Raw genomic sequence first — 26783 nt, 5'->3', positions numbered from 1 at the left:
TATTTTCCACATATAATGGGAGGTAAACTCCACATATCAGAAATCTCTTTAAACAACCACTAAACCTGAGCATAATATACTGTTGTAAGAACTCTACAGAATTGTTCTAACAGGCCTGATGTATGAGAAACTACTAACACAACCTATAGCAAAATAACAAAATTAAATATACGTGTATGTGCGTGCCAGTGGCCTCCTGGGTGTGTGTTCTGATAGAAATTTGAATGTGAAAATGTGACATTACCCATCCCTGTGTAAGGGTTTCTACAGATAACCCTGCCACTGAGCCATTCATATATATTATAACCCTAAAGGGGCACTTAGAAAATACAGTTTCCTTGCATATGCATGCTGTGAACTTGAGAATTTCTGCATGGACAGCATAGAACAAGCACCATTTTTCTGCACAGGTCAACAATTTAATACTCACTGGAACACTACCGTTTATTTCAGGAATCTTCTGTTGTCTTGTAACTAATATTAGTATTGTATTTGGTTTCCATAAAAAGGACAGACTAGCAATACAGTAACACTGACCCCTGTAGACTGATCATGTATAGATATTTGACAAGACAAATTTTTTGTTCCTTATCTGATGTACTATGGTTGTGAGCAGCTGCTGATGTAATGTCCTCAGTCACTCACAGAATTGGATGTCAAGAAATTTTCACAGAGGCTTCCTTCTTCCTCCTCTGTTTTAATTAAATCAGGTTTGCCACAGTGACTGAATGTGATTGCTAGGAAACCTTACATCACTGTGTGAGAATTTGCTTGCTAATGGAGGCAGTTGCAGAGGCTTTCTGCGTCAGCATCCAATTTAAATCTGTAATTACTTTCCCACGAGAACACCATGTCATATGTCCCTGTGTTTCCGCCAGAAAAATGGCCGCCCCTTCGTGATTTGTCATTTTTCTCTTTTCATTTGTCCAGGAAAATTGTGATAAAAACTATTAAGGTACAGACAATTTTTAGTCTATTTCAATTCTGAAAGAAGAAATTTGGTTTCATAGATCACCATGATTTGTGTGTGTGTGTGCATGCATTCTTCACCCCATTTCAACTTTTGAATCAGTTGATATTTCTTCATGAAACTTTGTATGGACATTATTCCATCAGACCCCATCCCAGTGTCTTTTCAATGTCCAGCAATCATTAATTTAAATACGGCAGATACCAGAGTGGTTGGTATAACAGTAACACCATACATAGAATTGTATTGAGGTGCTTGGTTCGTATCTCGCTCAAGGCATCAGTTGCTGTGACTGATTTTTTCGTGGTTTACCATAGTCCCTCCAGGCAAACGACGGAATAGTATCTCGATTATGCCATGACAGCTTTCTTCCAAAGCTTGTGTAACAAAGGAATCTTTCTGTTGAATTTTCAACAGGCGTTACACTAGTCATTCCATGATAAAATTTTATGCACCTCTAACCCATTGGGATGTTGAGTGAGAAGCCATGTAAGTGAGAGAAGCAAATTGTATTTGCTGATTGGCAGGAAATTGGGTGATTTTAATCAAGTTTTGGGGCAAATGGAAGAAGTTTCCCTGTTTGTCAGTTACACTGATGCATCTTTACCGAAAATTAATTGATCCAGCCCACAAGAGGGACAGAAATACCCAGAGCTGCATGGTGATCAAAACATTTCTTCAAGTATAAAAAGGCAGTTATTGCATCTTTTCTGGCACACTCGACAGTCGCTGGAAGGGCTTGAGTATAAAGTCAGAACAGCAGGACTTACTTGACCAGAGTAAGAAAGTTCTTCTGCGAGTTCTCCAGTTCAAACTTCAAAATCCACAAGTAAGTATGGCAACATAATTATTATCCATTTTATTTGTGCTTGTTTATGAATTTAACATAATACCACATAGGCCCAAACATTCTTCTCAGAACCCTGTTCTCAATCTGTATTCTTCCCTTACTGTGAGAGACCAAGTTTTACACCCATACGAAATGTCAGACAAGATTAGAGATTTCCATAGCCCTCCAACCTGTTCGATTTCAGACAGCATGACGAATAGATCTGAACTGCGTTCTCCGAATTTAATCTGCAGTGCAATTTCGGTTTCTTATATTGCGTCCAAAACATCTTTGAGGGTACGCCATGCTCTGAGCAGACAAGCCCTTTGTGTTCAACATGTGTCACTATCTGAGCGCGACATACACTCGAATATGATTCAGACACAGTATACACGTACTTTCACTGCCAATATCTGAACCTGGTACGTGCCGTTTGGATACGACGATTCTCTGTTCGCTCTACATTTGAAAACATTTCCGAAAGGCTTTTGAAGTTTTATATATATATATATATGTGTGTGTAGTTCACTAGGGGGGGGGGTTAGCATTTGTTTTTTAATTCGCTTAGTAGGAGGTGGAGTCAAACTGGGTTCACTGGGCACGGCGGCCACTGATTAGCCTCTTGTAGCCTGCTCCGGGTGATTATGATGATGGAGAATTTGGTGGAATGAAGATTGGCAAGGGAAACCGAAGTACTCGGAGAAAATCAACCCCAGCGCCAATTTGTCCACCACAAATCCCACTTGACCAAACCCGGGCCGCCGTGGTGGGAAGTCAGCGACTAACCGCTTGAGCTATGGCGCGGCCGGGGGTAGTTTAGTCAGTGCAGTGACTAAGCTGTAGGCTGGATGACCGGAGAATCGGAGTTTGATTCTCGGAAATGGCAGAGATCCTTTACAGCGTCCAGAGCAATTAGCGGGTCCACCCAGCCTCCTTATCCAACTGAAGGCTATTGTACCAGAGCAGAGAGGCCGGAGCCTGAAGCTGACCCTACACCTTCCTGCGGAAGTTAGGAATGCGTGGAGGGGCGTCCCATTGCGCAGTCGGTTATTCGCCGGTTTCTCAACGCGGTGGCCCAGGTTTGATCCTAGATTATGTAATGTGGATTTTATTGTGGAGAAAGTGTCATTCAGGTTTTGTGCGAGTACTTCCGTTTCCTCTACCAGTTTTCATTACACCACCTGTCTATATCTGTTAATCGTCGACGCTGTATAGTCGTGGTACTGACATCATCGTTAAATAACCAAGTTAAAAGAAGATTGTATGTGTGTACACCTCCACTTCCCCATACGTCTCCAAGTCATGGTACTGAATTAAGCACAGAGACAACTTTAGCTTCTTGCCCTAACTTCTAACAGAGAATCGTTCAACAACTGGAAAGAACGTTACAACGTGACCAAAAATATTCGAAGAGTGGAGCGTAGTCTCTGAATTAAATTTGGTATGAACTGATGCCTTTGAATAGAATCCCAAGATCGTGCCTGTTAGTTTCCTAGGGTCTGTAACATAGTGGAAGCACAAACTGCTGAAGTGGGAAGCAATGCAGTTACCAGTACCGGAATAACAACCACAGTTAGTAACGCAGGCAAGTGACCAAAGTAACCTTAGTAACCAGAGCGTAATATTGTTCATGTGTTCTTCCGAGTCGCTCGGCTGACATAGCCGTGAGACCGTTAAATATGGTCATGAGTCCCACAGGTCTCGGAACCAAGAATGACTGTGCTGGCGAGAACCAGGAGCAATTTATCCGACTACGATAAAGCCATTCGGAACATGCAGAAGCCCTCAAAATGCCAAGGAGCAGAGGCATAATAAACACATGTAAATAGTGTGGTCCAATCTGTTTTCTGTGTAGGTGCTTCGCTTTTGTTTCAGAATGAGTTGTTTGGCGAAGACCTTGCTTGTAGTCGTGGCTTTGTTCTTCGTGCTCTGTGAAGCCCAGGTTAACTTTTCACCCAACTGGGGCAAGAGGTCAGGTCTTCAGGATGGGCCATGCAAAGCGTCTACAGATTCCCTCATGTACATCTACAAACTCATCCAGGTAATGCGGTATCATTCCAACTTTTCTTTTTAGTTCTTTGGGGTGGGTTGAGGCTGAGTCCACTTGGTACGTCGGCCACTAATTGGCCTATTGCACCAGCACCGGATGATAGATGTTGAATGTCGAGCAGTCGGTGGAATGAGAATTGGCAGGGGAAACCGAAGTACTCGAAGAAAACCTGCTTCAGTGCCACTTTGTTCACCACAAATCCCACATGACATGACCCGGGCTCGAACCCAGGCCGCCGCGGTGGGAAGCCGTTGACTAACCGTCTGTGCTATGGCACGGCCATCAATCCAACTTGATTAATTACAAACTTGTGGATGAAACCTGACCAACTAGTATAGCGGTAACAGAACAGTCAGCACTGCGTCAGGATAACACCAAATTCTGCAATTGAACAAGATCCTGAGCCGGTTTAATCCCATCATCGATCCTAAGAGCCTACTTTCCCAGTTTTAATGTTTTCACTGAGCGAATTGACACCAACTACCCTGATATGTTCTCATGATTTTCTTCTGTACCTCCATTCAAATGCCGGCATAATACCGCAGATAATTCACGAATATTTCCTTTGGCATTCTTTATAATTTATTATTTACTGATCATCTTACAATTCGATGCTACCGACATCGTTAAATAAACAAATAATACAATAACATCAAAAGTACTAATTGTAATTGTGTTATGAATGTTTCGTGAGGAGCCTGATTGTGGTAAGTTGTGCTTCCAGGGCTGGAAGTGCGGGCACGTCCGTGTGAACCACTATCAGCTTCATTTTAGAGAGCTTTTTTAGGTAGACATTTCCGTTGCCTTAAGATGCCATAACTACTGCTCCCAACAGCGGCATATGTAGGAATGAATTCACAGGCCAATACTATAAATAAATCCGTTTTAATACGCACTGGTCTTTCTCGGGGGTTTTCTGCCGAAATGGAGCGTCTGTCCACTTCCACCTCTGGCTGTAAGACTAGAATATATAAAACAATTTAAATATTCGGACACCGTATTTAGGTATTACATATTTTTGTATTGTTTCTTTTCAGAACGAAGCTCAGAAACTGCTAGAATGTGAAAAATTTGGAGCAAATTAATCCACGTTGTTAAAAGAATATTTTTTTTCCTCTGCCTGCTTACTCCAAAACAATAGAAACCCTGCACCCGTGATGATTTTTTGACCAGATCTTTCCTTCAAATATTTCTTTTCATTGCAGTATCTTTGTGCATCCATTTCTGTGTCTCACTTGTTTGATCTAATCTTGAATAAAAAGTTATTCAGCAACCTTACGAGATATTTTTTATTTACTTGAATCCATTTTGTTTGTTAGTTAGTTATACTGATACAAATTTTTTCGAAAAGAAAGTTAGACGGCTGTAGGAATGGTAATACGACTCACAGAAACTGGTAGAACTGCAAGAAATTACACCCCAATCTGGATATATTCACAAGGGCAGGGACGTTTCCGTGGCCTTGGGCGCTTCGTAAAAGAATGTAGCGCCCCTCATAGTTCCTTGGAGTCGGGATAGCTCAGTCTGTATAGCGACCGGCTACGGGCTGGACGACCGAGGGTTCGGAGTTCGAGTCCTGGTAGGGTTAAGAATTTTCTCTTTTTCACGTCGCCCAGGCCGGCTCTGAGATCTACCCAGCCTCCGATACAGTCGGTACTGGGGGCTCTTTCCCCGGAGGTAAAGCGGTCGGGGCATTAAGCTGACCACTCAACAAATAATGCCGAGGTTAATAAAATGTGGATCTATACATCCACTCACCTATACGCTTTCATGGCGTAGTGCTTAATTAGTTAAGAACAGGGACAACACAAGCAGCGCTTTACGTTGTTACTAGCAAGTGCTGCTGCACTCACTGACGTTGCCAGTGGCAAGTGTCAGAACTACAAGTCAAATGGCATACGTTTCAACCCGTAAAACGTTTCTTCATGTCTAAAGTCGCCATCCTTTGTTTTTATATCTTTCATTTATTGATTTATTGGATTTTATCTTTATAATTGAATTAGGGTAATACGTGAACAAATTAATAATGTTAGATTTGAAGTTTTCTAGGCGGTAACTGTGAAAATGTTTTATGGGTGTGACGCCGTGGAATATAGTATCGGAGAAACCTACAACTTCCATCTTAATGGCAGAGTTAGAAATATCTATCAGTGTTCACGGCGTCATATTCCAGAAGACAGTAATCTTCTGTCACTGACGCGAGAAGCACCAATTTTGCAGGGGCCGTGAAATGCAAAGCCTGAACTAGCACCTCGAGACCAATTCCGTTACTTCTTACAAATGTTTTGATGACTTGTTGTGCACTTGCACTGTCGGACTGGTTACGTAGACAATGTTCGTGAGATCGGTGCTCCAGTGGTGCTGCATCAGTGGTTACAACGTGATCTTATATTTAAAGAGTGTGAGTGCCCAGTTTAGCCTGTAGCTGTGATCGTATAGTGATCAGACCATTGCATCTTAACCGAAACAAACCAGGTTCGAATCCTGGTTGAGACAGACGATTGTAATTTATTATTTTCCTATTTCATAATACCTATAGTGTTTTATTTATTAATTACAAGCTGTAATTTTATTACTACTAATACATTTTATTAATTACACTTTGGTAGGTGCTGCTAGTAATAAGGGAGTTCCAAGTAGAACCACATTTATAGTGAGGTTGTGCGGTAGAGGCAATCTACTTAGATCCAAGGTACTTCATTTTGAGGAAGGCATGCACATTGCCTTATGAGACCATAGCTACCTTACCCAGCAGCGACACATGTGCAAACGAATTCACGAGCGTATGGTGTGATAATTTCCTATTAATAGAGTTGGACATCCCTCATGATTTTCTACTGAACTGGATCGTCTACATCAGCGATGACCAACTGGCGGCCCGCGGGCCGTATCCGGCCCGCGACTTGATTTACTCCGGCCCCCTGCCAAGTCTCAGGTTTATTTTCAAAAATCTTAACTTCACAGCTGTATTGGCATAGAATTCAGTTTTTAATAGGACGTTTCATTAGCTTACAGCATTTTGCAATTGACTGTATACGTTCTTACTGAGTTGGACAGTTCAAACGGTTTTCTAATAACTGTGTTCATGTCATGGAAATTCAAAGTTCCCCAACCCTACTTCTGTAGGGAGATGACACTGAAGGGAAGACCGTAGTGGTGAAGGATATATGACACCTTCAAAATAGTAACCATTCCCAGCTTGCTCGCGGCGATGGGATGTTTACCGTTTCTCTCGGCATCCTGGCCTTTGTTAAGTGCCAGTTTTAGCAGAAATGTCTCCCAGTTAGTGCGATTTTAGAAAGTGAAGTGTGATTACGGAGTGTGAGTGTAGAACTGTTTTTAAATTAAAATTGTGTTTGAAGTTATTGTGAGTGATACAGCATGTCAAATAGTAAATTGAGAAAAGTTGATAGCGAAAATAGGGCGTTCAAATCTGAGTGGGAACATGACTATTTTTTTATATTAAATAAAGACCACAAGCCACAGTGTTTAGTATGTTTTCAAGTGCTAGCAGTTTTAAAGGAGTACAACCTAAAGAGGCATTACATGACAAATCATAAACAGAAGTTCGGAAAACACTCTTGTGAATCAAGGAAAGTAGTCTGCGATCAGTTAAAGAAAAAACTTTTCCAGCAGAAATCTCTTTTTACCAATGAAACAAAACAACAAGAAGAAGCTTTGCTGGCTTCTTATTTCGTGACATATGAATTAATGAAAGCTAAAAAAGCGTTAAGTGATGGTGAATTAATTAAGAACTGTGCGATAAAGATGGCAGAAGCTTTCAATGAAAATAAGGTAGGAAACAAATTTCAAACAGTGCCCCTTTCAAAACAGACTGTTACTAGGAGGCTGGAAGATATTAGCAACCAGATATCTAATAATGTGAAAGACATTATCGCTAATTGTTCCTATTTCTCAATTGCTCTCGACGAAAGCACAGATGTTTCGGATACTAATCAGTTGCTGATATTTGTTCGTGCAATTAAGGAAGATTTTACAATTTTCGAAGAGTTGTTAAAAGTGTGCTCTTTACACAGCACAACTAGAGGTGTCGATATTTTTAACGCTGTTAAGAGTGCAGTGGAGGAATTCGGTGGTTTTGAAAAATTGTCCTCCATAGTAACAGATGGCGCTAAATCAATGACAGGGACAATAAGCGGTTTTGTTGGATTTTTAAGACAGAATCAAATTACTGTACCTACCTTGCATTGTATTATACATCAGGAGGCTCTATGTGCCAAATCAATTAAACTGTCTACCACCATGGCTACTGTCACAAAAATTACTAATTTGATCAGAGGAGGAAATCGATCACTCACTCACAGAAAATTTCTGACCCTCTTGGAAGAAATGGATTCTGCTTACGGGGACCTGCTTCTGCACACTGAAGTAAGATGGTTAAGCCGTGGGAAATGTCTGGTACGGTTCTTTGAACTCCGTCATGAAATAGCAACATTCCTAAGAGAAGAGGTTACGAATTCTGCTGAACTGCAGAATGATCTCGAAGACGTCGAATTCTTGAGAAACTTGGCCTTTCTCACTGATATCACTCAACACTTGAATGTCCTGAATCTGCAATTGCAAGGCAAGAAGCAGACAATATGTCAGATGGTTGGCTTTGTTGACAGTTTCCGTAAAAAGCTACATTTATTTAAGTCTGCATTGGACAAAAATAACCTTCTACATTTCCCTTGCTGTCGGAAACTCTCAGAAGAAGAAGAAGGCTTGGAGTTTAGGGACTACACTGAAATTATTGAAGATTTGTCTTCAGAGTTCGACCGACGATTTAACGATTTTGAAAGCTTTCGACCTGATATTTCTTTATTCAGTAATCCTATACATTGTGATATAGAATCTCAGCCAGGTCATCTGCAATTAGAGCTTTGTGAACTTCAATGTGACCCATCCTTAAACACATCTCAGGTTACTGGAATTGACTTTTGGAAACTGCTTTCACCAGAACGTTACCCACTGTTACGAAATTGGGCTCTCAAACTTTGCTCTGTTTTTGCAAGTACTTACATATGCGAGACAGCGTTTTCATCGCTGAAGCATGTAAAGTCTAAGAACAGGAACAGACTTTCAGATGTCGTGTTATCACATATTCTTCGAGTGGCAACCTCACAATTAGAAGTGGATTTTATATCATTGGTTTCCAGTTTTATGAAACCACAGTGCTCTCATTAAAACAGTGTGTATATGAGGATTTAGGTATAATCATTAGACCATAAAAACTATGATTGAAAGTCTTCTGTGCTCATCCCTGCTGAAAGAGGAATTTGTGCTGTTTTATGGTAAGTAATTGCACATTTCAAGGCATTTTATTTTTCTTTCTTAAATTATAATTGCATTTTCCCCCGGCATATGTAAAACTAAACATAAGACATGATCTGGCCAGTGTTTCTTTAAGAAAAAATGCTCTGGGGGTAGAAGTGATAGAAGGCAATAAAATCGATTGGCGAAATTTTCAATATCGGCTTAATATTATTGGTGCAACGTAAAATTTAAATACATAGGTTTAAATGCACTGTTTTTATACGGGTTGTGACTCATTCGGTTTGGGGGGCAATACTCCCCGACCACTCTTCTGAAAGAAACACCATATCTGGCCCCTGATGGTGTTCTATAAACTAAATTTGGCCCTCGAGATGTATTAGGTTGGCCAACGCTGGTCTACATAGTTCTGAACTGAAGTGTATGCGTAATTATGATAATCAATTTCCATCACTGATGATGATGGTAATGATGATCCTATTCTTGCCTAGACCCAATAAACATAGTAACCGATAGTAACATGTGTTAACCATGTAACCATATGACCGGTAGTAACCAATGATCCAATGATCTCGAATGGCCCTACGCTGTTCGAGCTTGGGCCCGTGACGTCATTCTACTCGAGTACTGCATCATATGACACAGCACCAAACGAAATTAGTCTAATGCAAAACGGACTGTCACAGTACTTGAGTAGTGAAACAAGCGTTGCTTTGGAAGTTGTGATAGAAGTTATTTTAACTGAAATCAGAAGTGAAGTTGACCAGTTGTGAATAAGGAATATAAACCGCGAGTGGATTAATCGGTAAGTCGATGCTATTAAAAGTTTTGTTTGAATAACGACAACAGTGAGTGCTTGTGTAACTGAAAACGTGAAGTTTTGTAGGTTTGGGTGGCATGGCTAGAGCCGGAAACGGCACATGCGTCCCCGGAACCGAGTGACAGATTAGCAGTGTTTGGAAATTCACGTCTTCTCTTTAAGAATATCATGTTCGTGGACATTGAATTATTAATTTATTCCCATTCAAGCAATTGGATTGTCCCGACATGGTTTTGCTTTTGGTGCGTTTGGCTCAAAAAGTCTAATGGCATGGCGACAAGGTTAACACTATCCAACTTCACAGACTTATCACCTTAATTATCAAAACCGTAGAGTTGTTTTCGTGCATGATTAAGCACCACAGCATGGAAACGTATTGGGGACTAGGTGTACACGTATATTTCCACTAATTCTCAAATTTTGCACTAGATGGGGATCAGTGATTAGCTTCACCCCTCGACCACTTTACCCACTAAGGACTCCACAGCCCACTGGGGTAGAGGGTGGGTTGGGCACCAGAGCCGGTTTGGATGGGGTGACAAAGAGAAATATTTCATCATCTTAATGGCGTGATACTTAATTAAACAAGGGAAACTTTACGTTTTTATCCGCAGATCGGGAGAGTTTAGGTCATATAGTGATTAAGCTGTGGGCTGGATGGCCAAGGAATCGGGGTTCGATCCCCGACAGGAGATTTCTTCTCTTCATAGCGTCCAGGTCAGTTCTGGGACACACACGCCCTTGTCCAGTGAGTACTGGAGCCACTTTCCCGTGGGTAAAGCGGACGGAGCACGAAGCTGAGCACTTAAATTCTTATGGTGCCGAGGTCAGGGATTTGTGGAGTTATATCCCACTCATCATACTCATTCATGTCGCAGTGCTTAATTAAGCAAAGAACAAACTTACCTGTATCTCCTACCTGTAGAGTAAGTTCGTACGGGAGCACGTTCTCTTTCGTTATGACGTAGGAAGTGTTTGCGCATGATCCAGGGCACGTTGGCAGACAGCTTTGTATGAAAACAGGCAACAGCGACCTAGGCCTCACAGCTCTGAACTCAGAACTCGATAACTCCTAGAATTCGCCAAGTATTTCACTTAGCTGGGCATGTACTGTCTCCGCTCGCTTGGAAACCGGGATCGTGGGTTCGAATCCCACTCAGGGCATGGATATTTAGTTTGTGTGTATGTGCGTTTTTCTGTGTTTGTGTACAGGCAGAGGCCTTGCGACGAGCTGATCACCCGCCCAAGGAGTCCTACCGAATGTGTAAGATCTCGAAAAACCGAAGTGAACGGAGAAGCTCATGGAGGTAGACCTAGGCCCACTGGGGCTGTAGTGCCAAGGAAAAAAAAATTTACTTAGGTGAGCAGCCATTAGTTACTATGTTCCACGCTGTTAATTATAAGTGAATGAGAGGACCGATATACTCAGTTCCTTACGGGTATTGTGAAACACTCTGTATTTTGATATTGAACGTGTTGCTGGAGCTTCAGTGAACAGCACCTAATTTGGGGCGTATTAGGTCACTTTTGTCGTATAGAAGCTGGTCTCAGCCAGTTCACTGCCATTTGTTTATAGATAATGCTTGGAGGGAATCGATACGTCATCATACTGCTGGGTTGTCGCCTTGAGAACTTCATTTCTGCCCCCCGGGGACACCGTTCCTCTCACACGCACAAACACACTCTGTCCAGCTCTACGACAAATGGAGCAGGCATAGCTCGATCGGTATACTGAGTTGGACCACCAAATTTGTTCCCTGGCGGAGGTAAGGGGGGTAATGCCGTAGAATTTCGGCAAGGTTTTTGTAACTTTTAGGTATTAAGTTATCTTGGGCTCACAGTTAGAGAAGTCAGGCGCAGGGTTAATGTTTGTAGTAGAATGGAGGAAGTAGCAACGTCAAGAGAAAATTGTCGCATTGCTTCGACTGCTGATTTACGCGGAACAGACGGCCGAGGAGTACAGAGAGCCGACTCAGCGAGACCGCCTGAGGAGATCCAACCCTCTCTCTACCGAGATGACCGACCAGACGGACCTTTGGGGGAGAATTCGCTCTAATTAACCCCAAAGACAGGAGTCAGCAGAGAAAACGTTATAAAGAAGCTGACACAACTGGAGGAGCTATCTTCTGATCCATCTTTTGATCAGTCTATCCATGTATCTGAGTGTACAATGTTAAGTGAGTAGCCAGCCAGAGGCCAAGAGGGCCAGAGCCATGGTCGTGCCAGACCAAGTGAGGGGACACCATCAGTTTCCTACACCAAGTAAGTCGAACTGTTCATATCAGTCATGGATATAAAGTGTGATATTATTAAAGTGCTATTTTACACGCTTAAGGCAGAGAGAGTAGGCCCTGAGTAGGAACCACCACGAGAGAGAGAGAGTAGGATAGGGCAGGACGGTGAACCGAAGTGTGTGTTTTCATCTAAATTACAATGTGTACGTAACCGGCCACTACCGGCCATGAAAGTGATAAGTATGTAAGTGTATATATTAGTAGACGAAAGTAGACCAAGTAAGGGGTTTCATTCATTCATCAGTAATCTGTCAGACGACAGGTCCACAATCTCTTCCAAAACAGTTCCTCCACTTAATGCGATCTTCTGTTTTTGGAAAGAGACTATCCAGGAAAAGTGATAATGTGGTAGTTTTTCCATTTGCTTTCCACATCGCAGTACAGCAGCCGTTCAAACCACTCTGGTCACGCCTGTTGCTATACGAACTTGAACCAGCTCGAGCATCATTTGCTCTGTGCTTCAAGTCGCTGCTGATGACGCTGCTTCCGGCATCAGTTTTTGGTGTCTCTCTTCGTCTGATGCCTACCCTTTGACCTGTCCAGCAAGGGAGGCCCTGCCAGTAGCTACGCTACCGCTGGTATAGCCCTCAGGGTCCTTGGCATACTCAAACCCCCTCACCACGATAAGGTGAAGACACCAACGAGGGGGAAGTAAGGGCTATGCGTGCGTTAATTACTTACCCCACAGTCACACCCTCTATTTCCCCGATCTCCCGTACCTCCCAGGTTAGCGATACTGTGAACTCACAGCTAAGAGGTAGCTAACGAGACAAGTGCCGAGCGCTTAGCCTTGCAACTGGCCATTTCACAAGGGCGCAACGGCATGGATGGCGGAAGAGGTGGAGCGAATCCTCCAGGCCCCCCTTCGCGCCATAACAAGGGGGTTATCGATCAAAAGAGTCTTCAAAAATTTCAGCCTAAGTTTGTAAGGAAATTTATGGCCCCAGTCTGGAAAACTGGCTCCCCTATCCCTTGGAAAGGAAAATCTGGCAGCGCGCATGTTCAGCTGTGTGTGTATGTGTTGTGGACAGTGACTCCTATTATTAAACGAAGCGATTCTTGAAGTCAGACCGCCTTTGTGATCTAGTGGTCAGAGTGCCTGGCTACAGATCCTGAGGTCCCGGGTTCGATTCCCGGCGCTACCAGATTTTTCTGCGAATTAGTAGATCTGGAACGTGGTCCACTCAGCCTCGTGAGGATAAATGAGATGCANCAAGGAAATAGCGGCTCCGGTCTAGAAAACCCTAGATCATCGGCCGTGGGGATTCCTTGCGCTGACCACGAAACACCCCCTCTATCCGCTAAAGTTGGCACTAACTTAGTCGACAAGCGACGGTCGCTCGGTCGGTATAGTTCGCTTGCGGATTCAAAGCAGGGTGTTCGTTTGTTTTTTGTTTTGTTCCTTAAACTCGGCGAGAAATGCAACACTCGCAGAAAATATAGAATTGGTCATAAAACGTAAAGAGAAGAGATATCGTGGAAGATCTATGTGTAGATGGGAGGACATATTAAAATGGTTTTTATAAAAGGAGAGGAAGGAAGTTTTTTTGAGGTTTTCACGGCGGTGACTATGAAGAATGCCGTCTTCTGGGATTTGGCGCCGTGTAGATCTTGTGTGAACCGACGTTTCGGAGGAACATGGAGACTGAGCCAACAGTCACCTGCTCACGCTAGTTCCTCGCTCGCGAATTTTTCTACCCTGAAGATGGAGGCGTGTCCTCTATTACCTAAAATTCCGGACGATGGAAAAAGTCCAAAACCCCAGTAATTGTGTGTCATCCACCATCGTCAGAATCCTTTAGAATCTACGAAGTTAGATATTTCGAATCTCGCCCGGGACATCAAATGCCGTGATTGAGGTTTTCCGTGGTCCTCCTCAGTACTTCCAGGAAAGATTCTGGATAGTATTTTAATGGCATAAGCTATTCCTTTCGTGCCACTTCCATCCACACATACACCATCATTTAATTATGCGACGCTGTATAACCTTGAATTAACTGCAGTGTTGTTAAATGAGCTAAAATCAATAAATCACATATAATCTTGATTCTAATCCAGTTAAGTCTCATCAGATCCAATTCTGTCGATCTAATCTGATTCCACTTCAATATAATCCAACGACAATCCAATTCAACACATTCTAGTCCGTCTGAAAGCAATTCAGAACAATCTAATTCAATTCAGTCCAAATCCAGTCTAATAGAATCAGTCCAATTCAGTATAATGTAATTTTTTCTCCCTTGGCACTACAGCCCCAGTGGGCCTAGGCCTACCTCGATGAACTTCTCCGTTCACTTCGGTTTTTCTAGATCTTACACGTCGGTAGGACTCCTTGGGCGGGTGATCAGCTCGTCGCAAGGCCTCTACCTGTACACAAACACATAAAAACGCACACACACAAACTAAACATCCATGCCCTGAGTGGGATTCGAACCCACGATCCCGATTTCCAAGCGAGCGAAGACAGTACATGCCTTAGACCTCTATAATGTGATTTAGAGTAATTAATTCCAGTAGACTCAGATCTCGAGTAACAGGAACATAGAGGGTCCTGCTGCAATGCTGAGTACAGACTTGCTGTGTGTCAGGCAGATGTGATTGATTTATGGGCAGATCAAGAGGTTTGTTGAACACGAGATGTCAACATTCGCTGCAGTGCTGCGTACACTGCCGTCTGCACTACGGCAATGATTGCAGTCCTGCCTTGTTCTCAAGAGACTGCCTGCTGGCCAACTGGAAGCCACTCTCTTGTCCTTTTGGCCTCACTTTATGTGCAGCTCAGATAATGGTATGACGTCACACATCGGCGTTTTTCAAAACACAGAATCCAAAGTGAGGGCGGAAGCAATATGCCTCTCAAAAACGTTGTTTACTTACAAACACAGGATAGTGTATTTTAAATCTAATTTGTAATCAAATTTCTTCCTTATTTTATATTAATATTTACGCAAATTTACGGCTTTCTTTTCTGTCATATGTACAGTATGTCAGGAAGTAGAGTAAACCATCGCTAATCCGGTTACAGTTAAACCGGATAATCCGGATCAAAATACGAAAAATGCTGTTCACTGTTGAGTACATACTTGTACAAGGTGATTCTAAATTATTGTCGTGGTTCCTGGTTTATAGGCCACGGAAAGTCCGGCAATAATTTAGAATCACTCTGTACTTTAAAAGACATATGGGACTAGAGCAAGAGGACTTTCAGACTGTATTGAGGGCAGCTGCAGAGACTGAAACCACGCAAGAAAATATCCAAGATTGGCTTGAGCTGGATGAAGGAGATCCAAAATTTCGGATTCTGACAGAGGAAGAAATTTCTGCAGTGATATTTTTTATTTATTTTCAACAGAACCATATATATTATTAAATTTTCTATTTATTTGTTTTATAAGTTTTTTCTTTTGGGGCTGTTTTTTGCTACATTAATCCTTATTATCGCCCATTCCGGATGCCCTCACCCCATATTTATTCCGGATTAGCGAGGGTTTACTGTACTGTATTTTATCAACCTTTGCTTTCTCGAAAATGTTTCCGAATATAGCACCAATGCTTACAGAATGTTGCTATACTATCCGGCTTAGTATATTAGTGTAAATGTATCAGTATTTTTAGAACTTTTTGTGTTGTTCAGGTTAGGTACTTTTTTATTAAATTTATATTTAACAATTCCACATTGAAATTTCAACGGGGTTTATGCCAGTAATAAATTGCTACTTAAATACTGGGATTATTCCCTTAAAGTTTTAACGAAAACCCATGTATACTGGACTTTAGACAGCGCCACGTTTCAGGTGGTTAGACTCGTTATCCACTGCGGAGACACGGGTTCAACCCCTTCTGACTTTAAGTGAGATTAATCGTGGATAATGTACCATTAGAATAGGTTTGTCTCTGAGTTTCTTTTCTCGATGTTGCTCTACTAATCATCATTCCACCATTGCCCCAAACTCACCTGTGATCGTCCCCTGGTCAGGCAGCACATTATCACATTCTTGGTCTTTAAGTTGGGGGCTTAATTCCTGACGCAGTACTTTTTTCTATGGGTTATTTAATGACTTTTTTCAGTATCGGGACAATACAGAGTCTGATGGTAGGATAAATGATTAACTAGAAAGGAACTGGAAGGAAACATTCATGGCCTAATCGAGCTGTTATCCCAGCATTTGCCTGAGGGGTACGATGAAAACCACTAGAAAAATTACTCAGAATAGTGGAAGTCCCAGCTTCTGTTCCCATCAAGTACCCGCGGAATACAAGTTTACAGGATAGACCAGTCTGTACTCGGCACAGGCTGGTTACAGGTTAAGAAAGTAAAGATTTTTATTGGAATTTACTAGGGATTCGGACACGTTGCTTTCTCAAATTCTTGACTTTGATATGTGAATAATGAGGCCCTTGTGATTCGTATTGCAATTTGCACTTATTCCATTATGGCACACACTGTTTTATTGCAAATAAACTCATTATTTTACAGTTAGATTAAATATTAATTTGATTTTCTTCTCTGTAATATTGCAGAACTGTTTCTGGGTTTAGTAATTTTGTCATTCTGTCAGGATAATTTATTCATACGAGATCTGATAGGTACACTGACCTTAGGTTTTGAATTGAAGGGTTTAAGGGCAACGTATGATGATTCGTTCCGTTTGTAATGAGCAGATTTTTCTACAAATACTTGATCCTCTGGCGCACTCCATACGCCGCTCTCAGATAATGGAATTTCACTCACCGTTTGAGCAAATCTCACTCTCGTTTCTTTTCTGTTGTTCATTTTATTGAACTTTGCCACTAGAATTTCCCCAGAATTACTTCGTCTTCTTACAAACTCGTCGATATTATCACCTGTCACGTTGTCACTTATATATAAATCTTTTTCAGCCAGTGCTTCCTCTCCTAACACTGGGAGTGGTAGTCCCCACCTGACACTTTGTTGTGGGTTCCCTATAGACTCCGTCGGTGTTGAAGCTATTAACGCAACGTCACAGAACTCACATAGGAACCTTGGCTCAACAGTCCAACACTCTTCTTTATCCCCTGTTCTACCTCGACCACCGTTGTCATTGAAGTAATAACTACCTTCCAGTCTGTCATCAACAGTTCTCAGATGAAGGCCTTCAGACGTAGCAAACAGAACAGGAGTTCTATAATGAGAAATTCTTGAATATTTATTCTGTCTGTCTGGATGTCTTTTTCTTAAAATGTTTTTATTTTTGTGGTTTTTTAGTTCCTTAGCCGATTTTTGCGTCCTTATTTCGACAGAAGCTGAAATTGATCTCGGGTTGTCCAAACGGACAACAGCATTGTTTCGACAACAGCAACAGAACATATGCTCACTCTTTTTACGCACTTCTTTATGAATAATCAATACACATATTGGCACCAGAACTGTGAAAGCGTACCGGCACCATACGAAGAAGCAATCATATGTACCAGTTAGAACTGCTGTTAGTTCTGACATGGAACTGTTGTTGGAAGCTGGATTGTCTTCTCGAACTTCCCGTGCTATTAGAGGGGGTACGTTGACACACAGTACATGTGGAACGAGGAGTATAACATACAGAAAGAGCAACATCGAACTCAAGAAATAGAATTTAACTTCTTCCCATGGCAGAGGACCGGATGCTCCCAACCAGTTGCTCCAGGATGTCTGGTAGGAAGCAGAATAAATTTGCGGAACAGAAGTTACGATGCCTTGGCTTCTTTGCAGCGCTGCATTTGCAAGTTGTTGCTGACGACGTCTAGCAGAAGTGACGTACTGCGTAATTACGACACAGATAATTAAGATGGCTATCCAAGGGACTATGTAGCCAAGCATTAGAAGTAACCAAGGATACAGTAGTTCATTTAAGTCGTCTGATGTTGTAACTATACCACAAGAATATCTGGAAATCAAACACAAATATGGTGTAATTATTAACCTGCTGGGTGCTACTTTCCGAGTACATATATTCTGGATGCATGCGTTAAAATCGACACAGTTGAAGAGATCGATTCGTTGTTAAGCAGTTAGTATAGCTTTTTTGTTAACAGATGGCATCATATGTGATATGTCAGTGTTTAGAGAAAAGAATGCGCTTTCACTTGAAATATTCCATTTGCTGTTTGAAGGTAATTTGGAGAAAGTATTGTAGGACTTCATTTAGCTCCGTATGGCGGGCCAGTAGGGGGCTGTTGTGACCATCGTAATGAAATTTCGGGTTCTGTAAAAGATGTTTCTTTTTTTTTTGTGAAGCTGCTCCATATAATGAGGTACTAAAGGCGTATTATAGTTTAAGCAGCCATATTCTCTGACTTTACATAGACCATACGTGTGTGGCTTGTAACCAACCTGTCGGGGAAGGGTCGTACCCTCACGATGTGTGACGTGGCGACGATTGGCGCCACAAGAACCGTGCCGTAGAGCCACACGAGAGCCGGGAGAAATTTCATGAAACGATTTCTGGCGTCCGCTTTTGGATTATCCAATTGACGGAACATCATGACGCGATCCACAGCTAGAGTTGCCATGGCGACGCTCTGGATTGCCGTTGTCCACTGCGTCAAGGCCGCGTTGACGCGACACGCCAAGGTCATCTCAGGAGCGTAGTTCGGTGGCAGCTCAAGATCTAGAGGAAAGATGAGAACTTTGCGTTATGATCAGAAGATCACTCGGCAGGACTACAAGTACGGGTCGTGGGAAATGCATTGCTCTCCTGAATACGGCTAAGGTTACCTGATTCGAATTTCTGCATATGGTCCATAACCTGAACGAGCCTCTTTTCATACGAATAGCTTGTACTTTAAACCCATTTTCTTCCTCCCCTTCTCAGTGCACAATTTATGGTCGTTCTCATTTGACACAAAACCATTTTTAATTTGATACAGCGTCATTCAATTGGCTACTATAATGAAACCATGGTAGGAAATGTCAAGGCTGGCGAGGATGACATTAATTAAAAAGAAAAGAAAATACGACAAAGAAACAGAAGCAATCCTTCTTAAATTAAACACTAAAGTAAAAAAGCAAGTAAAGGTATCCCTGCAACAGGCCGTGAAGGCCCATAGGGTTGTGAGACGTAGAGGCTTCCATATTTTCTAGACAGTCGACCCATAGATGGCAGTAAGGTTGTCAGCCTTACGCGCCGGCCGCCCTTTACCCCCAAGAATATTCCTGGTACTCATTTCTATTAGAGGCTGAGTCGACCCCAGGACCATAGTGGGGCTGGAAGGATTAGGTCAATTGAAAAAATCCACCTCATCGGGATTCGATCCCGCTAGCTTACGGCTGGTAGCACAGTGCTTCAACCAATTACGATACCGCGTACCCACTTAATTAAAAAATTTCGGGTTAAAATAACACTGCATTGTTGGGCGTTAGCATTTTCTATGTAGCTGAATTATGTAATAAATTACGAACGAGCGAACAATAATTTTGTTTCAGTGTATCGTGTCTAGTCTGTGAGTATTCATAATATTGTTATGAGGATATTTAAAATGTAGTATATTATATTTAGGAGACGGTTTGCAATTGACTATTACCAGGTATTATTCGTGGGAGATGGCGTCAAATGTCAGCCACCACATACCATTGGGTAACATGTACTGGAATGGAATACTGGGTATGCAACGGAAATCAGCTAACTAAAGCCATGGAGCTGAGTTCTTGAGAAACCACCAGTCTCTAATCTACTCAAGAATTTTTCAACAATTTATGGAACCCGAAGGTTCATTACCGTGTCACAAGAGCCCTCCACTGAGCCAGATGGAGACCAGTGACAGGCTCTCATCCGAAATCTTCTCCGCCTGCCAGACAGCGGACGGCAACATTCGTGAGAAGCCCAGGGCTCACTGAGAAGCTGTATGATACAAGTACTTACGTGTCACTGCAACGAAGCCCACAGCACCAAGCAAGTTAAGGATGCAGTCAAGGGCGCAGCTCACGCAAAGGTGGAGCAGAATGCTGTTGAAGGACAGGCGCCTTAGCGCAGGGCACATAATTATGGTGAAGACGATAACCAGGTTGAGACACAGTCCAAGAGTGAAGTCCAGCACCAGGAACACCCCTGGAACTACGGGCGGGACTGGACCATCCTCTACAAGTTGGACCACAGACCCGTTGTTCTTCACAATAAGCGTGTACTTCGTCTCCATGTTGGGTTTCTGCAGTTGAGCTCGTCACCAGAATGTTCATCTTCTCGTTACGTCAGTACATGTGGGGTACTGTCTCTGTGGAGATGGGATACCTGCGGATAAATTAAACGGATTTAATATCAGAACTAATAAGGTAGATTTGATGCTTACACGGGAATGGACGTGAAAATGACAGTCCTCTAGGAGGCGACTCCGTCTGTTCTGGTAAAAATCGCAAAGGTTGTCCTGAAAGTGAAGTCAGAAGTTACCTAAGAAATTTTGGTTACTTTCTACCATAATACACGGCGTCATATCACAGAAGACAGTCATATTTTTACTCAGCATAATATTTTATTTGAACATCCTGCAGCATTGGTGTGTGTGCGCGTGCGTGCGTGCCTGTATAGACAGAGCCTACAATGCAGCTTCACAGATTACTGGTTGAATCCACTCTGTACAGTAAACAGCTGATTACACTTCTTTGTGTTATAGGAAGAGCTCCACGGATAGCTCAACACGATTTCCTTTACAACTATTTCAGTTTATGTAATTGTTGACGATTGCAAGTTTTTTTAAAGCTAGTGGGGTGGGACTAAGTCCCTTGTACTGCGGCCATTTCTGGCCTATTTTACCAGCCCCAGATGATAGGTGAGGGTGATTGCGGAGCAATTGGTGGAATGAAGATTGGCAAGGGAAACCGAAGTACTCGGAGAAAAACTGCCCCAGCGCCACTTTGTCCACCACAAATCCCACTTGACCAGACCCGGGATCGAACCCGGTCCGCCGCGATGGGAAGCCAGCGACTAACCGCTTGAGCTATGGCGCGGCCTTCGATTGCAAGTTACAATGTCTCTCTCAAGTGTATAATAATTTTACTTTCACACTTAAAAATATACATAACATTTTACATACCTTATTACCTAACCTTTTTAAAGAGGTGTGAACAATTAATTGACTTGAAGAATACAATCTTCTGAGATATGACATCCTTTATTCTGGCGCAAGTTTATCGACGTTTATCTATCCGAAACGTCGGAGAAAATTACTGGATTATACAACGTCACATCCCAGAATTAGCCTATGAAATCACCTCCATAGGAACACCAAATCCAACATAAACACCAAATTTCTCTGAACAAGTAAATTCTAGCTGGGAATAAAAAAATCATTCAAGAAAAATATCTGACCTCGTGTTTACTTAACAATAAAAATATAATAAATATATCTACCACGACATGACGTTCCCACACAGTATATTAGTGTATTCTATATGATTCTCACAATAAACAGCGATTGCTTCCCTAACCAGTTTCTCTTCACAGTGAAGATGCAATGTTTCCTGTGAGGTACAAACTGAATTTTTAATTAATGTTTACATTAATTTCGGGATGTAAAGGCTTAAGTACTTTTGGTATTCAGAGCTCGAACTAGCATGCAAAAGAAACAATCTTACCTTCTGATGATAGAAGTTCCATATTTGTGACCCCAGAACCATCTGTGATCTCACTTGTTCCTCCCTTGAATGGAAATGAAGTAGTTTCAATTTAACAACATTCTCAATATCAGACCTCACATTCTTTACCATGCCACAGTACTGAACAGTGCCTTATGGTTGTTGTGTTCCAAGTCTCCATGGATACAGCTCGATCAATGTCGCATCGGTATAAATCCACGATAAAGCAAACCTGCGCAGCGCTCACGTGAGGCGAAAAGGCAGAAACAAATCGTCCCCCTGATGAAGTGTAATAATACATTTCATTGGGAGCTCGTAATTTATTTATGAGCTGGATATTGAAGCCACGTCACAGATAAAATATAAAAAATATCTTTGCTAGCAGCTTTCAGTCTCAGGCACTAGCTTCCAGCTTCGATTTCATTACAGTTAAATGACAAATTAATTAACTGGCTCAACGACAAAATGAGTGATTGACTAATTGGAGCTGAATCCATCAGGAGAGGACAAAGTATTCGCTCAGTTATTCAAGAAACAAACTGCTTATTTGGTTCATTACCGTGTTCACAACAGCCCACCACTGGTCCCTGTCCCGAGGCACATGAATCAAGTCCACAACAGTCTGCCCTATTTCTTTGAAAATCGAGTATTATATTAGTCAGTTCGCGGTAGCGCAGTCGGTATGGCGACTGGCTACAGTGGGATTTCGTGTCCCGGTAAAGGCAAGAATTTTCTCCTTTTCACGTCCAGACCGGTTCTGGGGCCGATCTATATTCCTGCTCAATGGATACTTGGTAGCTCTTTCACCGGAGGCAAATCAGCCGGTGCGTGATGCTGACCACTGACCTCCACCTATTGCTGAGGTCAAGAACACGTGAATCTATACATCCACTACACAAAATATCTTCATGGCGTAGTGATTAATTAGTTAAACACAGGAACAACTTTTTATAACTTTATTCTCCCATCTGCGCTTAGGTCTTCCAAGTGATAACTTTCCTTATGATTTCCAAGCCGAAATTCCTTATGAATTTATCATATCTCACTTACGTGCTACATCCGCGTCCATCTCACTCTCCTTGGATAGTTCTGTAATTTACCTTAAATTTTGGGAAATCTGGCTGACTGACTGACTGCTACATTGCTGCTGGTCCTCGCCAACACAGAGGTTCTTGAGTACATATCCCATGAGACTCATAGCCACATTTTACTGACCGACGGCTCTGGAAGCATTCAAACCAGCCATCTCGTCGTATGATGTCCGAACTTCGTGCAATGAATATTTAAGAATCCAGTTCGTACTTCACAGGAAACACTGCGTCTTCATAACAAAGGCAAACCGGCTAAATCTGGTTAGGGAAATAATCGCTGTTTGTTGTGAGAACCATATGGAACACACAAATACACCGTGTGGGCAGAATGCAGTATATATAAATTCAGTTCGTACCTCACAGGAAACAGATTACGTCTCCACAGCAAAGCCCAACCGGTTAATGCTGTTTAGGGAAATAATCGTTGTTTATTGTGAGAATCACACATAACACGTAAATACACTATGTGGGCAGAATGCAGTATATATAAATTCAGTTCGTACCTCACAGGAAACAGATTACGTCTCCACAACAAAGCCCAACCTGTTATTGTTTTTAGGGAAATAATCGCTCTTTGTTGCGAGAATCATAAAGAACACGTAAATACGAGTACACTGTGTGGGCAGAATGCAGAGGTTTTTAATGTTCAAACAGTTGGTATATATAGTTACCGTTCTGTTTTATGAGGTTAAAAGCGTGTTGCTTTCATCATACAATCTTCTACTCTTGTGCGTTCTCTGATAGAATATATTATAACCTGTGAACTTTACTCATTTTCCACTTTTCACTTACGTCATCTTAGAAGTCTTGACTGAACTTTTCCTTAGGAAAATTACCTTCTTCTTTACCCCGAGTAAAAGTTGCTGGAACCTCTAACGCGAGACTTCTTGTGACTCACACTTCTCCACAACTTTTTAGTTCTTTAATAATTTTATTGGTTTACCATGTAAATAGGAAACCCTTCTACCCACCGAGTAGTAAAGTGAAACTCTCACTCTCCGTGCAAAACTGCTGGCGGCGGTTGCTTACATTCTTAAAAGGAGAGGTGGCGTTGGATTTTATAAGGGCATAACTTCTAGCTGAGGGATGGAACTGCCTGAAGCCCCGAATAACTCTTCATCAACAAATTACGCCTTCTTGAAACTTGAATAAAGTGTGATCTGGTATAAGCTACATTAAATGAGGATTTTGTAGACTTTTGGTTCTCAAAATTTGGTCTGAAAACCGATGATGGCTTAGACAGTTTTATTTTAATTTAATTTTGTGGGTTATTTCACGGCTCTGGACAATGCAGCGCCGAATGGTAACGTGAATAGATGGCTGGTGGAGTTGAAACTGTGTGAAAGGAAACGGCCTGGCTTAATCGACGTGCTATCCCAGTATTTCCTGGATGGGCTGAGAAAAATCACGAAAGACATCAGCCAGGATTGTCAGTGTCTCAGCCGAAATTCGACTCGACCACTTCCTGTAAAAGGTTTAAACCGAAGTGTTGAGAACATTTGGAGCCCAGGGGAAATAACGAGTTGCTGGACTCAGAAGCTTCGTGACGTATATTCTTGACAAGATATTACTGTGGTAAAATTAAGGACGATGAGATGGCAGGTCACATAGCATGCATAGAAAACATCACAAATATTTTGGTCTGCTGGCCTACACAAAAGAGACCGTTTGGAAGATGTAAGCGTAGAAGAGGGGATAATATTAAAATACGTTTTAAAGAAGCAGGGTGCAAGGATGTGGACTAACTCAATTTAGACCATGATATGCAAGAATGACAGTGTATTTGAAGCATGTCAATGATTTTCCAAATTCCACCAAATGCAGCAAATTTCTTGAATAGCTGAGTGACTGTCAGCTTCTCAATAAGAACTCTTCTGTAGTGGAATAGTTTCTGGAAGTGAGAATCGGGATATTATTGTTATTGGGTTCGAGATAATTGGCTTGTCACATTCATACTGTCCTTGTGTGATAGCAGTGCGTTGCTAGGTAACAGCATTCGGTTGTCAGCGACCGTGAGTGAATTTATTACATTGTTATTGTCCGACTCTGCTTCTCTGACCATAAAATCCATAATACTGCATTTAGCAAAGCAGGAGAGTTGAATTGAGAGAGTTGATGTCGTAAATTTCTCTGCAGTGATATAGGAAGATAAATACACGTAGCAAGAAGTTTATGTATTTGGGTTATATTTATTGTTCTTGGAATAATATCGTATGGAAATAAAAATAATTATTAACAACATTTATTAAATAACATTACAGACAATCAATTTTTTGCGACATTGTTGTCTACAGCCTCTGCTATTTTCTTGGTTCCGCCGACTTGCGCGTTCCTTCAGAACGAAGTGGACTCCTGCTGTAACGAGGAGAAATATGTTATTAATACAATAACGAAATATAACGGGCTTGACAGCGAACCTGGTGAAATAGGTCTATAACCCAAATTGCTTATTAATATTTTCTTTTAATAGTATATTAAGAGGTTACATTCCGATAGGAACTGTGTGAGATGTGATGCCCTTTTGAATACTAGAACATGACCCCTTTGCCTAGGGGGCACCATTTATACTCTTGTTTAGTATAAAATTTATGAATGTAAGCAAGAATGTGTGAATTCCGTATAGCTGAATTGTTAACTTCTTACTCTTGGTTTTTCATTGATGTTCATTTCAATTATTTTTTAAGGATTGCATCTTCTTTCCTGTATACAATGAACATATAATTTTTATGGTCAGCGCAACGATACTTTATTATTTATTTATTTATATAGCACGCACTACATATTTCGACCTCAGAGTCAAAGTCAAAGTCACATTGCGCATGACGGTCAGTCAGTCAGTCAGTCAGTCAGTAAGTCTTGGTTTCGAGCCTCATATGGGGCTCATGTCCAGATATTTACACGTTTGACAGTTACGGTCTTGTTTCGTTGGGCGCCCTCTCTGACGAGAGGACGGGTCTGTCTTTTGTATATGCTGCTGGCCCTTGCCAGCGCAGTCATTCTCGGGTCCGAGTCCCTTGGTACTCCCGACCATATTTTACTGTCTCAGATATGAGACTTCCCTTTTCGTCGCCTCCTACGACTCGTGTTTGTTTTTAAGATAACTCCTTTGCACGGACCCCACAGAAAACACAGTCTCTGTTGTTGAAACATGTTTACCGGACCATGTCATAGCAACGGTTGCGGCCCGGACCTCATACAAAACAGTCTCTCTGTTGTTGAGGTTTGTTTACCGAGCCGTTGCTTAGCAACCCTTTGTCCATCCACGTTACAATATTATGTTTCTGGACATTATCCATCGTCCTGTTTTTATTTAATAAATTTTATGTAATAAATATATTTTATGCAAATATTTTCCTGCTTTTATATAAAACACCGTCTTGTTTTTTTTTAACATTTACATATTAGATAAAACAGGACGATGGATAATGTCCTGAAACAAAATAGTTGCGTAAAAATATACTTAAATTTTAAAATTTAGAGAAAAATTTTAAAGGATTTTAAAATTAGAACTAAAGATTTTATAAGTGCTAACGTGTGTAACAAAAATAATCTACAAACCAGACAGATATCAACGAATTAGATGTTGATAATAACAAGGAAAGGAACAATGTGTTTTTAAATGTTAAATTTTAAACTAAGTGCAGTGTAACAGCAACGTGAGTGTATACACCTGATGATGGCCGTTTGAGGCCGAAACTTGTAGTGTAAAGGAGAACAAGATGAAGGACATATAATATATTGTTTGCACTTGGGACGGAGTTCATATCATTTATCATACTTATGCATTAACCACTTCTGATAATTCTCTACAATTACTGGCATTTACCCGTAATTACTAATCATTTATTCTTATCGTAACATGTAAAGTGTTACAAGAATCCAGTTTCTGA

At 41.6% G+C, this 26783-nt stretch overlaps 1 protein-coding gene across 2 annotated transcripts; it reads right to left on the bottom strand.

Annotated features, from left to right (window-relative positions):
* Positions 1–16681: 16681 nt before the first annotated feature.
* LOC111866695 lies at positions 16682–21943 on the bottom strand. 2 transcript variants are annotated; one of them, XM_023855882.2, is made up of 4 exons: positions 21803–21943; positions 20097–20462; positions 18569–18845; positions 16682–18122 (listed from the first exon to the last, which is right to left on the bottom strand). In XM_023855882.2, exons 2-4 carry the CDS (start codon positions 20368–20370, stop codon positions 16793–16795), a joined length of 1881 nt encoding a protein of 626 aa, XP_023711650.1. In that variant the 5' UTR covers positions 20371–20462; positions 21803–21943; the 3' UTR covers positions 16682–16792. The 2 variants fall into 2 exon arrangements, with proteins under 2 accessions (XP_023711650.1, XP_033608268.1); XM_033752377.1 differs by lacking the exon at positions 21803–21943 and adding an exon at positions 20619–20642.
* Between the last annotated feature and the right edge of the window lie 4840 nt (positions 21944–26783).

Source organism: Cryptotermes secundus, unplaced genomic scaffold, assembly GCF_002891405.2.
Source record: "Cryptotermes secundus unplaced genomic scaffold, Csec_1.0 scaffold66, whole genome shotgun sequence".
In the NCBI taxonomy this organism is placed as follows: Eukaryota; Metazoa; Arthropoda; class Insecta; order Blattodea; family Kalotermitidae; genus Cryptotermes; species Cryptotermes secundus.
This window is presented reverse-complemented; position numbering and strand designations above follow the sequence as displayed.